This window comes from Rhipicephalus microplus, chromosome 5 (assembly GCF_043290135.1).
Source record: "Rhipicephalus microplus isolate Deutch F79 chromosome 5, USDA_Rmic, whole genome shotgun sequence".
NCBI lineage: Eukaryota > Metazoa > Arthropoda > Arachnida > Ixodida > Ixodidae > Rhipicephalus > Rhipicephalus microplus.
Window position 1 is genome coordinate 200,049,807 of NC_134704.1, and position 13,621 is coordinate 200,063,427.

At 47.3% G+C, this 13,621-nt stretch overlaps 1 protein-coding gene and 1 pseudogene across 1 annotated transcript; one reads left to right on the forward strand and one right to left on the reverse strand.

Moving 5' to 3' along the window:
* The first annotated feature begins 8,287 nt into the window (after nt 1–8,287).
* LOC142817188 (uncharacterized) lies at nt 8,288–10,246 on the forward strand. Its single transcript, XM_075894247.1, has 3 exons — nt 8,288–8,527; nt 9,131–9,293; nt 9,911–10,246. The coding sequence occupies exons 2-3, from the start codon at nt 9,237–9,239 to the stop codon at nt 10,244–10,246; spliced, it is 393 nt and encodes a 130-aa protein (XP_075750362.1). The 5' UTR covers nt 8,288–8,527; nt 9,131–9,236.
* On the reverse strand, nt 9,508–11,170 carry LOC142817189 (uncharacterized; annotated as a pseudogene).
* Nucleotides 11,171–13,621: the final 2,451 nt, after the last annotated feature.

Here is a 13,621-nt window from a genome sequence, read left to right on the forward strand (position 1 = left end):
GCTTTTACTTGCCGTCTTCGCGCTCGCGATGATCAAGAGTTGCAATTGGGAACATCTGTGCACCGGGCCCCAGTGCATAAACCGGGTTTTCTGCAGAACACCAAAGTCTAGATGGTGATGGTCTACAAGTCCTTCAATTGGCAGAAGTGGTCTCTTACAATGTGCTTTACTTTTTCAAGTGTGTCAGGCGTATAGTCTTCTATGCAGTTCCTTAGCACAGGTTTAATTGAAGGACTCATTGAAGAAGCGATTCAAACTAGTTTTCTTTTTGTAGCAGCACCAAATAGCACAACGACACTACTGCCGCGTGCTCCACATAGCACAAGTCAGTTAATAGACAAACGCCATGATGAAAAATAGCAATGGGCAAAGTGCATGGTTTAACCCAACACCTTCAAGCCTGGAGGGATTCCTTACACCGGCCGTACAGACAACGTCATAGTGGCTTTCACTTGCCGTCTTCACGCTCGCGATGATCAAGAGTTGCAATTTGGAACACCTGTGCACCGGGCCCCAGTGCATAAAGCGGGTTTTCAGCAAAAATATGTCGCTTCTTTCAATCAAAGTATGCCAGAGGGAAAATTCCTGGTGATCGAATACTTGGTAGTCTCTAGGAAATCCTGTCACTGCGTTGATATTGCTTATCGTACACCATTCTATAGAAGCAGCAGCGGGGCTTAACACTCATGAACCATGGAAAAGCGCAGACAGAAAACAAGTATTCCCACGTGCGAACTTAGTTTAAAAAATATTGGAGCGATTTTCTTTTTTTTGAGTATCATTTCCAGCAGTCATGCGCGGCGAATAAATATTTCTAGTACTTTAACCCAAATATATGCGACTAACAACTGCCTCTTACTTCATCTATATAATGAAAATATACTAGAATTCCAAGACTTTCAAAGAAAAGAAGCTAAGGCATACACTGCCCGCCTTCTTATAGAAGATACACGTTACGTACGTCATTGCGACCAATTTCCTCTCGGAGTGAAACTGTGCGTGCTTGTGTGCGTTTGTCTGTAGAAGATGTAAGATCGGCCTCCCTGGCTGGGCGCCGCTTGGACGCGGGGGACGATTGAAGCTAAGCCTACCCTGATTTGTTCCGGGTCAACGCTCTCGAGGTGCGCCAAAAGCAGCGACAACACGAAAGTCATACTTCGAATTATTTAGGGCTGTTGGCTCCCCTCGTCAAAAACTCTTTGGACACGCCTGACTGACTGACGGCCTAGAAAGAGCTGTTTGACATCGAGGCTGCTTGTTTTGTTCGACGTGCGAAGAGACGCGCTGAACAATTAGCCGAGAGCTTGGGATCCCTCGTCAGGTAAGTTTCCCACACTCTGTGGTGCTTGCAAGTCTTCCATTCTCACAAGCCCTAGCCAGCCTAGTGCTGCAGACCCCATTTCTGCACATGCGATGCAATTGCACTGTGATGTGTTGTGCGTATTATTGCACTGTGACCTACGTTATGTTTCTCTCTCGCCGTGTGACAAACTGAACGTGCACCTTCTCTCTTTGCTAGGTTGAAAAGAAGGCAGTGTTTGACTTTCTCTCTCTTTCTCCCTCTCTCGTTTTTTAAAATCCTTATTCGCTGCTCCCTGTGCCTCTGCTGGGTTGTAGAAGTCAGACACCTTCTTATAACCACTACCCCCCCCCCCCCCCCACATTTGGCGGACAAAGATGAAGACGACACTTTGCTCGGACTGCCCTGAACTGAATTGACATGCAGCCTGTCAGTTTACAGTCATCTGCAAGGCAGCTTTCCTGTAAGGTTTGTTTTCCAACCAAAAACGCTCGTTCACAGACTGCTTTTGTTTCTCATTTTGAGCACGCGAGTACAACAAAATGTCACCTCTCCAAATTACAGCGAAGGCACGCGAGCACAACAAGATCTCAAAAAAAAAAAGTGGCAAAAACGAAATGAGCGAGAAAAGCAGCCTCTGAACGTGAGTTCTTGGTTGAAAACTAACCTTACAGAAAAGCTGCCTAGCAGATTATTGCAAACTGTCCACTGTTTTCTCCTGCAGATAATTTTAGAAAGACCAGGGCGTAAAGCGTGAGCACCGAGACGCTCTGAATCATCCCTGAGAAGCTCCCATCACGCTTCCATCATGCTACCATTAACATATAGTGTAACGCTTCCTCTAGTGTGTAAATAGTGTACATAAACGTTCCTCTTATCAGCCCCGGCTACTCTCTCGAATTCTACCCAAGAGTTGGCTAGCTGCTTCGAATACATCACGAGCAAGCAAAAGGGCACGGAGTTGAACAGGCGAAAATGTGCGACATCACATCGCTTTATTACATGCCATATTCGTTCTCCGTTGCACTCGCCCACTCGTGTCTGCCAATAACGCTCCAGTTTTTATAGCGACGACACACAGTTGATTGCGGTCATGTCATTGAATATCAATTAAACAGCGGTTGCATTGTTTATTTGCAAAATACTTCACCATAACGTATGGTGAAGTAATTTATTACTTGGCGACCTGAGGATCTTTCTAACTTGACTTACTTTTTTATCAAGACCTGAATATAATGTTAAGATTTTTTTGGTTTATTCTGAGCCTTATCTTCGCAACAAAAGTACACCACCACTGTCCGCAACAATTATTCTTCATTTCTCCCAGTGCCAGTAGGTCCGTTCAAGTGACGTGATGAAAACCTGTTTGCTGGACTATGCACTTGAATGGTATATATGACATGTCGCTCAATTGTCTGTCTCCGCAATATTGACGAATCCAGCCATCTTTTGTAAACTTTTTGCTGGCAAGTTTTTTTTAATTTTATTTTGTTCTTTTTAAAACTGGTGGCCTCAGACAAGCTTATTAGGCCTCTGCTCACCACTGGATAGCGTTGTTACACGCGGCACCTGGACCGACAGGGGAGAATGGCGTTCTTTGTTCGTCAAACAAGTCACCGAAGGGCTGCCAGCCTGCTGTCCGCCGTGTTTTGTCCATCTTAGCCGGGAAGTGAGGTGGCATTCCGACACCATAAGACGTTCGAATTGACGACCACAGTGGTTTCTTGGTGTCACATGTGCAGTGTGGTGGCAACGCCCCAATCAGAGACGTTGACTTGAGCGAGAGTTAGCAGCACCGTAAAAAATGGTGTGTGTCCCCCTTGATTAAACAGCGCATTCTGGACCCATTCTCTGATTTAGTGAAAACGCACACTTTATAATGAGCCACCCAGCTCATTCGCAAGAGATCACTCGCCACGTCTGTACAGAATGTAATAAATCCTCTGTTAAGTTTGCCATCCTACTCCTGAGGGCACATGAGTTTTATTTTCTGCCTCTCTACACCCCCTTTCTTGCCCCTACTTCTCCACTTCCAGTGCTGGGCAGCAAACCGGATGCCAAGATCTGGTTAATCCCCCAACCTTCCTTTCTCTCTCTTGCCATCTTACTGCCTTGGCATCTTTATCCCGGATATCTGATGCCTGAATTAAAAGGCATCAAATATTTTCTGCAGAATGTTGAGACGCTGCATATGAGTGGTTATCTTCGAAAATTATCAACTTTAACACCACGGGCAGGTGATGATATACCCTGAGTTGGTTCGAGCATGTATTATGCCTCGACGCTTCTAATCTCCATTAAACTTCTCCCTTTCAATTTCATCCTTCGGGGCTTTGTGTAGTTCTTCACCTAACGTGCTGCATTCGTGCTGCACTGCTGCCATTTCATTTCTTCTATGTATACGCCCTGTTTCGGGCACGATCATAGGCTGCCATCTTGGACTGATTAGGATGCCGCTTTGCGTCCATATGAATATTTGAGTAGTGCTACGGTGAACTTGCACGCGTCAACACGCTGGGCCAGTACATTCAACGTTGTATGACCATACTCATTGCTAATTACGACATAGAAAACCAGCAAAAATTGATTTGAAGCCTCAGATGGCAGCGTCTGTGCATTACTGTAACTGTTACATTTATTTTTTGTCAATTTGTCCAATATGTCATTTCATGCAGCGGCCGCCGAACTTGTGTCGCTGTTCATAGTGGTACTCTCGGTTTCTAAAGCTGGATGAAGATAACTAAGAAGCCTGTTTTTTACTGGCTACATAAATGTGAAACGAAGATATAATTCAAGATGAAAAAGAAACAAACAAATCTTGAAAATTCGGTACTGGTGCATAAATTGCGCGCAGATTGCGCCGATGAAAAACGTTGGCGGCGGCGGCGCGCCGATCAGTGCGCGTCGGCGGCGGCGACGCGGCGAAAACTTTCGGCGGCGGCGCGGCGACCAGTCGGCGCACACCTCTAGTACCAGCTAAGCGTTTTTCATCTGCGGCCCATAGGGGCGCGTCCGTCGAGATTTGTTCGAGACCTGCAAATGTGCACCACTGTTTTGGAGGCTATGCAAAGTGTTGCGTTTTTGCACCGTCCGCCACAGGTGACGCTAGCGACTGAGAACATTTTCAGAATGAAGGAAAGAAAGGGGGTGGCGGCTGTTTTTTTTTCTCATGCGGCAGGCATCTTCCTAGAGGAGGCGTTGCCTAGACCTAGAAACGGCACTGGTAGGCATATCAAGTGACAGTCAGTGACAGTAAAAGCATTGAGTTTCCTACAATACTTACTAGAGAGAACTCTGGCGCTAGTGTCAAACAAATCTAATTAGACTGTTTGGGCTAGAACTTGCTAAGGCACGTGACAAGTCACCCCGGAAAGAATACACAAGCCAAGGAGTTGGTGGGATGAGGAAGTTAAGAGAGCCAGGAAGCATCTAGGGAACACAGACATGCTAAGCAACGGGGTGAACCGACAGATGATGTTGAAAGAACAAGCGACGTATTTGTGAGGACCGATGTAGTTAGCAGACGTAGTGCACGTTTTTCGAGAATAATAATACTTTAATTGTTTGTTTTGTTACACGTACCCCAGACTACAATACATGATTTGCAAGTTTGGTGGGATGAGGAAGTTAAGAGAGCCGTAGCAAAACGTCATGAAGTATCTAGGGAACACAGACATGCCAAGCAACGCGGTTCCTAGTAGTACATCAAAGGGTTCCTAGTACTACATCAACAGGCCCAGATGGCATTCCAATTATGCTGATAAAGACATTAGGTCCGAAGTCTAAGCAGGCTTTGAGAGAGGCAGTGAGCGAAATAATAATCGATGGTGAAGTTCCCGATCGATGGAAACTTAGCCGGATGAGCGTGATCTATAAAGGAAAGGGGAACAAAGCTGACATAAACAACTACCGTCCTATAACAGTGACATCAGTGGTCTACAGGCTGGCGATGCAGATTATAAAGGAAAGACTGCAGGCATGAATAGAGGATGAGGGGGAGCTGGGGGAACTGCAGAATGGGCTTCGGAAACACAGGAGGTTGGAAGACAATCTGTTCTCACGGACGCAGTGCATCGAAATAGCAGAAAAGGAACACAGGCCCCTGTGGCTAGCATTTTTGGATATCAAGGGAGCGTACGATAGCGTGGTTCAAGAGAAATTGTGGGGAATACTGGACACACTAGGCGCGGAACATGTAGTCACTAATCTTTTAAAGGATATCTATAAAGGTAACAAGGTAGTTATAAAGTGGGAAAAACAGGTATCCAAGCCTGCAGAGGTAAAACGGGGGCTTATGCAGGGGTGTCCCCTGTCACCCTTATGATTCATGATGTACCTACAAGTATTAGAGGCCAAATTAGAGGGAAGTGGACAGGGCTTCAACCTCTCTTTAGTAAAACAAGGAAAGCTCATTGATCAGGCACTACCAGCATTAATGTACGCAGATGATATAGTGCTAATGGCCAACAAGAAAGATTTGCAGAGATTGATGGACATCTGCGGTAATGGGGGAGATAGGTTAGATTTTAGATTCAGTTAGGAAAAGTCAACAATCATGATTTTCAATGAAAACGAAGGTAGTGAGCTTAGAATACAGGAGGTCACGCTAGAGATAACAGATAAATACAAATATCTGGGCGTATAGATAAGCAATGGGACCGATAACTTATAAGGGAACACGAAATAGACGTGACGACTAAAGGTAACGGGAATGCCGCAGGGATGAAAAATAGGGCACTGGGGAATTACAATAGGTATGTTGTGAGAGGAATATTGAAAGGGGTCATGGTTCGTGGGCTGACGTTCGGCAATGTGGTCTTGTGCATGAGATCAGAAGTTCAAGCAAGATTAGAAATTAAGCAACGCGGAATAGGTAGGCTTGCTTTAGGAGCTCACGGGAATACACCAAATCAGGGAGTTCAAGGTGATATGGGATGGACATCATTTGAGGGCAGGGAAGCTAGCAGCAAGATAAAGTTTGAGAAGCGATTGAGAGAAATGGGGGAGGAGCGTTGGGCTAGGAAGGTTTTCAGCTTCTTGTACATGAAGGATGTCGATACAAAATGGAGGAAGCGAACCAGGAAATTGACTGGTAAATACTTAGAAAACAGCAGGTGGCCAAACCAAAAAGAACTATCGGTTAAGAAGAAAGTGAAGGAAACGGAGACTGACATTTGGAGGATGGGCATGATTAAGAAGTCCGCACTAGAGATCTATCGAACTTTTAAGCAAGAAATTGCCAAGGAAAGGATCTATGATAATACTCGGGGTAGTTCTCTACTGTTTGAGGCTAGGACGGGAGTACTGCGAACCGAGACATATCGGGCCAAATACGAAGGGGCAGACACAGTATGCAGTGCGTGTGGAGAGGAAGAAGAAACTTCCGAACACTTGATAATGTTCTGTAAAGGGCTTCACCCTATAGTTCAGGATGATGGCGCAGAGTTTTTCAAAGCACTGGGGTTTAGGAACCGGGAGGGCAAAATAGACTTTAAGCGAGAAGACTTAACTAGAAGGAGGTTATCTGATTGGTGGCTAAAGTCAAAGCGAGAGTGAAAATAAACCCTTCACTGCAAAGTGTGAATCCTAAACCTGACTATTTAAAGGGAAATATAAATAAATCTAATGGTTAGTTCACTTAGTATTAAGGCTAGATGGCGTTAGCCGCCGCCTGATCTAAAGTGTACAGCCACATTCATCCATCTATCCATCTATGCACCATTTTTATAGGAGCTGAACATTGAGGAAGGAAAAATATGGAGCTGAAGAGCAAGGCGCTTCAGCGAGGAATGATGGGTAGTACACAGCTTTGTATAATACTCGTACTTCTGGCCTGCTTTTGGCTCCGTGTGTGTTCGTGAGGCTTGGAGCTGTTTTCTTACGAAACAAGTATTAGCAAATGTTCAGTGGTTGCGCTTGACCATTTTCTTTTTTTAATGTTACTTTCCAAATTGGCTCACGAAGTTCAAAAGGGTTCAATCTTCCTTTAAAACAAAACCGAAACACAGCAATAAACGAAACCGCAAGTACGATTCGCCGCCCACAAGTACGAAGACTAGGCAAATGTGTGTACTACGGTAGGGTGGCTGGAATGGGGAGGTGTGATGACCGGCCTCCGAAGGCTGGCCCAAAAGCGCGTTGCTGTCACGTGATGGCGTTGTCAGCGGGGGCACCGTACTTTTCTCGCGTCGACTGCTTGCCTCTGGGTAGGCAAGAGATTCGACAGAGCTAAGTTTGAACGGTGGAGCGTTTTTGATGCTGATGGGCTTATTCATTTAATGTTGTATACGTCGAGAAACTTTAAAGTCGGTTTAAGGGAATCGCTCCCGTGGAATTGCTGGTTGGAATAACCCTGAGTGCGTCGCTCGCAGATTAGTTACAGTGTTTAGATTGTTATAGTAATTGAAAGAGGGGAAGTCAATGCAGTAGAAGCATGTATGAAAATAGAATACTGTTGGTTTGATAGATGTTTATTAAAAACAGTACAAGACAACATTCTTCGCTTTCTTTGCTTTATTATGCGTATAACATGCTGTTTTATACCCCTGTCACACGGGCACCTAAAAGTCTTTTGAGTAAGCGGTCTTTTTCCGAAAAGGAGTTCCTGACAGCAGACACACGGCACAGAGCGAACTCCTTTTCAGAAGCGGTCTTTTTCGTAAACGGTGTTCGTCGATCTCTTTTACGGCTCCGAATGAGCAGCCTCGAAACCAGTGGGCGCCAGCAATTTTCGAGTGGTGGGAAAAAAAGAGCGAGTGCTTACTTTTCTGTCATCAAAGCTCTTTGTAAAAACCAATTTCATATCCTGCCGAAGGTGTAATGAACTCTTTTAATGGTTATTTCCTTTTCTATTCTCGTAAGCAGCTACAACGCGTCGGCAATATCACGTGGTGACGCTCGGTCTTGCGCCACGCCATTTTGCACAAGCGAGGAAAGCGTGGCAGTCGTGTGTTTGCCCGTCATTCAAGTGGTCCGAGTCCGAGTGTCTATGGCCAACTCCGCAGATCAAGCAGCCGGCGCCCCACGGAAAAGGCAGCGTCTGCAATGGTCGGAAGCAGACACGTGGAGCCTAATCAGACTCTGGGAGGACAACCTGCACTCGTTGCGAGCGGAGAAGCACAACGGCGAGGTGTACGCCAGCATCGCGGCTGCGCTCACAAGTGCGGGTGTCTCCCGCACGAAGGACCAAGTGCTCACGAAAATAGAAAATCTGACACACACCTACAGGTGAGGCAAATTATTTGAGTAATCTTGATGCGTCTTAGCGGCCTGTCAGCGTGAGGACGGAAGTGGGACGACAACAGTGATCATGGGAAAAAATGATTTTTTAGATTGTATTGCAGGTATATTATCGAATGCTTCCAGTAAGTTTACTGGCTATTTGAGCAGCAGAATTTTTTCGCGAGCCGGTGAAGCGCATTTGGCGTGAGAAACGTCTGAACAATCTTTTAGAAACGACGCCCCACCGTAGGCAAAACGCTGAACGCCAAGTGAATGGCCACGTTTGGAAGCATGCTTATCGCGCGTTTTAGCCGCACACAAAGTTTCTTTTGGGCGATTTGCAGTGGGATTGCTTTACAATGACACGATGTTGCAGTTACACATGATTAAGTACAAACGTCAAGAAACGCGTCTTTGTTGCTTGTTAAGCATGCAAACTTGTCATGTAACAAGAAGGAAACGCGCACTTGATGTGGCGCAGGTTTAACCATTCGCTTCTTTCTACTTTTCGCCGCGCGATTGTACATTTTGCGTGTACCAGTGGTTTTCTCGGCACGCAGTTGTCAGTCTTGTAACATCTGTTTAATCATTTATTTTCGTTTTCTTCAGGAAATGCCTTCAAGAAAAGACAACGGGCTCGTCCCCACCAAACTGGCTCTTTTTTGTAGAGATCCATAAGTTTCTTTGAAGCCTGCCCGTGAACGACCCCTCTTTAATGGAGGAGGCTGGGATGAGCTCGGGCCCAGCAAGCAGCAGTCCCTCAGTTGAGGAAGTAAGTAACTTCTAGTGGCAGCTACATTCTTTATTGCAAGCAAGTAGCAGCGTTAAGTGCAATGGCAGTGGCTTTTTGTTTTTTGAAGCTGTAACCCACTCTTTGTACCAGTGTAGCACAGTGTGCACCACGTTGGTGCTTCACGTTTGCCTTTAGCCATGTTCTCCGAGATATTGTCGCTGTAGTGTTTTAAATAAACCAACAAAGAAATATATTTTCAGAAAGCATTTTCTTTTGCGTTTAATCAGCCACATCACCCCAATAAAGTACAATTTAACATGACATGGTGGCACAAACCAGAACAAATATAACAGGAACAGTCATAAGAGTAAGTACATTATGGGACAAATACTGCAGTGGCTGAAATTCATCTGCACTCACATTGCCATTTCGGCATCACAGAGCTTTTGGAACCATTACACCAGTCCTTAGAGTAAACGTAATGGTTAAGCGATTCGTGTGGGATTCAGCATTGTAACACAAAAAGCACTCTTGTTGACATTTTCTTCTCTATGTGACATTTCCATCACTCAGACGTATAGCACACAGTTGTTAATGGCTATTTCACGTGTGAAAATGTGCAATCACTGCATTTCTGTCATTTTCTTGAAATGCAGCTCATCTCTGGCATGGTGGCCGGATCGGCAAGTGACGATACGGAAGTAGATGCACCCGAATTCACACAGGCTTCATCAGCACCTCAGCAGCCAAGCAACATCCAAGACTGTGTCACCGGGCGCAGAAACAGCTCAAGCGACAGTGGAGATGGAGCCTGCAGAAAACGGAGGAAATACACAGGTGCCGAAATCAAGGAGAAGATGCTGAATGAGCAGCGGCTTTTGAGGGAGCAATTTGAAGCCGCCCATAAACAGGAGATGGAAATTCGAACCAAAGCATTAAAGCTGCAGGAGAAACTTGTAGATGCAATGGTTGATTTTTTAAATAAAAAGTGATGCGATTTCCTGTACTCGTTCCGGCGATTCTTGTGATTGGTGCGTTTTAGTTCACTTGACTGTAGTAGTCCACAAGCGCGGCCCTTATGTCTGCTGCGTTTCCAACTTGGGCTTCTGTTGTGCATGACGGCTGCGGGAAGTCAACGTCTGACTGCTGCACCTCATTTAACCACTGCGGGTGGACATTGTCATTGAAATGCTCACAAATGTTGCTGAGCTCGCAGCATGCCCGTATTACTAAGCGAGCATTGCCTACATGGCACTCCATCCTTTTTGCAGTGAAGCGGAACCTGGCCTTAAGCCTTCCAAATGCATTCTCAACAATTCTCCGGGCTGAACTTAAATGATAGTTGAACTTTTTTTCACTTTCACTACTCTTCTCGCGGTGTCCAAACGGCTTCATCAGGCTGGGTGCCAATGAAAATGCTTGGTCACACAGAATTAGTGGTGGTACTACTGTCCCGGCTATATGGTGGCAAGTGGAGCTTTAAAAAGGGGACCCTTAATAGCATTGGAGATTTGCGAATACCCAAACACGTGCGAGTCATGGCGGCGTCCAGGTGCTCCAACGTTGATATACCTGAAGCGGTATCTGTGATCCACAAGTGCCAGCAAGATGATACTATACCTGCAAAAAACAAAGAGCGTGGCACGTAAGGTGAATGCAGCGAAGTGCAATGGACACCAAATGTGTGTGCGTGTGTTTTTGTAGTTGTTAGAGTCGTGCAGCTACCTTAAAGTACTATCACAAAAGCATGTATATTTGTGTACAGCTAAGAATCTGCTGCTTTCTGTGGTCATTAATGGAGCCAGGGATGTTTTTTTTTTCTTGCAGCCTTGTCATATATCTTCAATATAGTAGGTAATAGACATTACGTTTTCTGCAGATGAGCTGCTGCTGCTTTCTGCGGCCGTTATGAGCATGTCGGAATTATCATTGCAAATGCAATCTGGCATCTTCATGATGTTGCATTAAAATGCTTACGTGAAAACTGCGTTGCTTGGCTTGCTCTAGTGCCTGTAAATGATGCGAGATGGTAGGAACCAAGTTGTGCGTTGACTAAAGCACTTGGCATCGCTTTTTTTATTTATTGCGATGTGGGCTTGCCCTTGTGGCAGAGCTAGGACTGAACTATATAGCGTAACGAAAAGGTTGAATAGTGCTGTTTTCTAGGCACATTAAAATACGGTATAAATCATGCTTTTTTTACATTAGGAAGTTGTATTAGGCCACTTACCAGCCTTCGTAGTTGTAGTAGTCTGTGGCATGCTCCTTAGGTGGCGAGATTGGAAAGTGGAATCTGTAGAGGTCGCCACCCTTCAGTCATTTAGTTCGGCTGCCACTAGCAGGTGGCGCCCCTGAGATTGTATATATTCTGCCCCGAATAAAGTGGGAGGCCCTTTTCGTTAGCTGAGCAGCTGTCGTGCGTATCGTCTCTCTTCGCTCGTGCTCTGCCACGCTGGTGCGGCACCAGCCACAAGTCATGGTGTCAGAAGTGGCTGCGTAACGCCCCCTCATCCCGAACTCGCCCGTACCGCACGACGATGGCGCCGAATAAGCTCAGTCTCAACCTCCAGCCGCCCGCACCATTCGACTTTGTGAACCCGGGAACCTGGCCAGCATGGCTCCGCCGCTACGAGGACTACGCCATCGTTTCCGGCCTGACTTAAGCATCCGGCGACATGCAGGTACGCTCGTTGTTGTACTGCATGGGGCCGGAGGCCCGCCCACTTCTGGAGATGTTCTCGCTCGACACCGCATCACTCGCCTCATTTCAAGCGGTTGCCGCTAGCTTCACCGACCACTTCGTGCATCCGGCGAATGAACTGTACGAGTCGTCGCGTTTTCACCGGCATGTTCAGTTACCCGACGAGAGCGTCGACGCCTACTACGCCGAACTGTGTAGAATGGTGAAGCGGTGCAACTATCCGTCAGCTGAGGTGGAGCAAAGGCTTGTACGCGATAGATTCGTCGTCGGCCTCCGCGACTCGCGCCTTTCGAACCAGCTTTGCCGGAACGCGAAATTGACGCTCAAAGAAGCATGGATGCAGGCCCGTCAATCAGAAGACGCCGACAAAAAAAAAAAAAAACGTTGCCTCAAAACTGCGCAGAGCACTCCCGCGAGCTACACCTCGACGCCGTACGAGATAAGAAGTTCGCCTCTCGCCGCCGCAACTACGATAAGCGGCCTTCGCCCCCGCGGAAAGCAGAGCGCTCCTGCCAGCCGTCAACATGTGAATTCTACGGCCGCGCGCCACATCCACGTTCTAACTGCCCTGCTCGAAACTCCGTCTGCAACTTCTGCAAAAAGAAAGGACACTTTGCGGAAGTGTGCCGCGCGCGGCAGGCAAAACAGAAGCTCGGCTCCATTCAGCTACACGCTGTCGGGACGCCCGCCGCGGCAAAGTTCGTCGACATCACCGTTGACAGCTACACAGCGCAGTTCAAGGTCGATTCTGGAGCCGAGGTGTCCGCCGTTCCGAGCGACTTCCCTGCATTGCCGGCCAAGCTCGACCCCGTCAACAGCCTGCTCACCGGACCTGGCGGTCAGCTGCTGCGCGTGCTGGGTTCGTACATGGCGAGACTTCGGTGGCACGGGAAAATGAGCTCTCAGCGCTTGTACGTGATCCAGTCTCTCACCGTACCTCTTCTTGGACTGCCGGCGCTTCAAGCTCTGGAGGTTGTAAAGTTTCTCGACGAACTTCAGACTCCGAAAGCAACATTGCGTGCTGAGCTCTTCCAGGGATTGGGCACCCTCAAGGACGAGTACACTATCCTTCTGAGACCCGACGCCGTACCCTTCTCCCTAAGTGTGCCTCGCAGGATTCCCATCCCGCTACGCGAGGTCGTCCGTCACGAGCTTGACAAACTGGAGGAAGGAGGCATGATCCGCAGGGTCGACAGCCCAACCCCGTGGTGCTCTGGTCTCGTTGTAGTACGGAAAGCCGATGGTTCCTACCGGCTGTGCGTTGACTTGACTCAGCTGAACAAGGTTGTCCTTCGGGAACGCCACATCCTACCAACTGTAGAGCAAGTCCTTGGCCTCCTTGGCGACGCAACAGTTTTCTCCAAGCTGGATGCAACAGCCAGTTTTCATCAAGTTAAACTATCTGCAGACTCCCAAGAGCTCACAACGTTCATCACCCCATTTGGCCGATACTGCTTCTGCCGGCTCCCCTTTGGCATCACCTCCGCGCCGGAGTACTTCCAAAAACAGATGGCCAGGATCCTGGAGGGCCAGGAAGGAGTCGCCAATATGATAGACGACATTCTGGTCTTTGGGCGCACCCGCGAGGAGCACGATGCCAGACTGAACCAGGTGCTGTCTCGCCTTGCAAAAGCAGGCCTCAAGTTGAACCAAGACAAGTGTCGTT

What these genes read in the sequence shown, in the direction of transcription:
- LOC142817188 (XM_075894247.1), top strand. Translation starts at nt 9,237, where the DNA reads ATGGAGGAGGCTGGGATGAGCTCGGGCCCAGCAAGCAGCAGTCCCTCA. An exon ending in GCAGTCCCTCAGTTGAGGAA is followed by an intron (nt 9,294 to 9,910) that starts GTAAGTAACTTC and finishes CTTGAAATGCAG; the next exon opens with CTCATCTCTGGCATGGTGGC.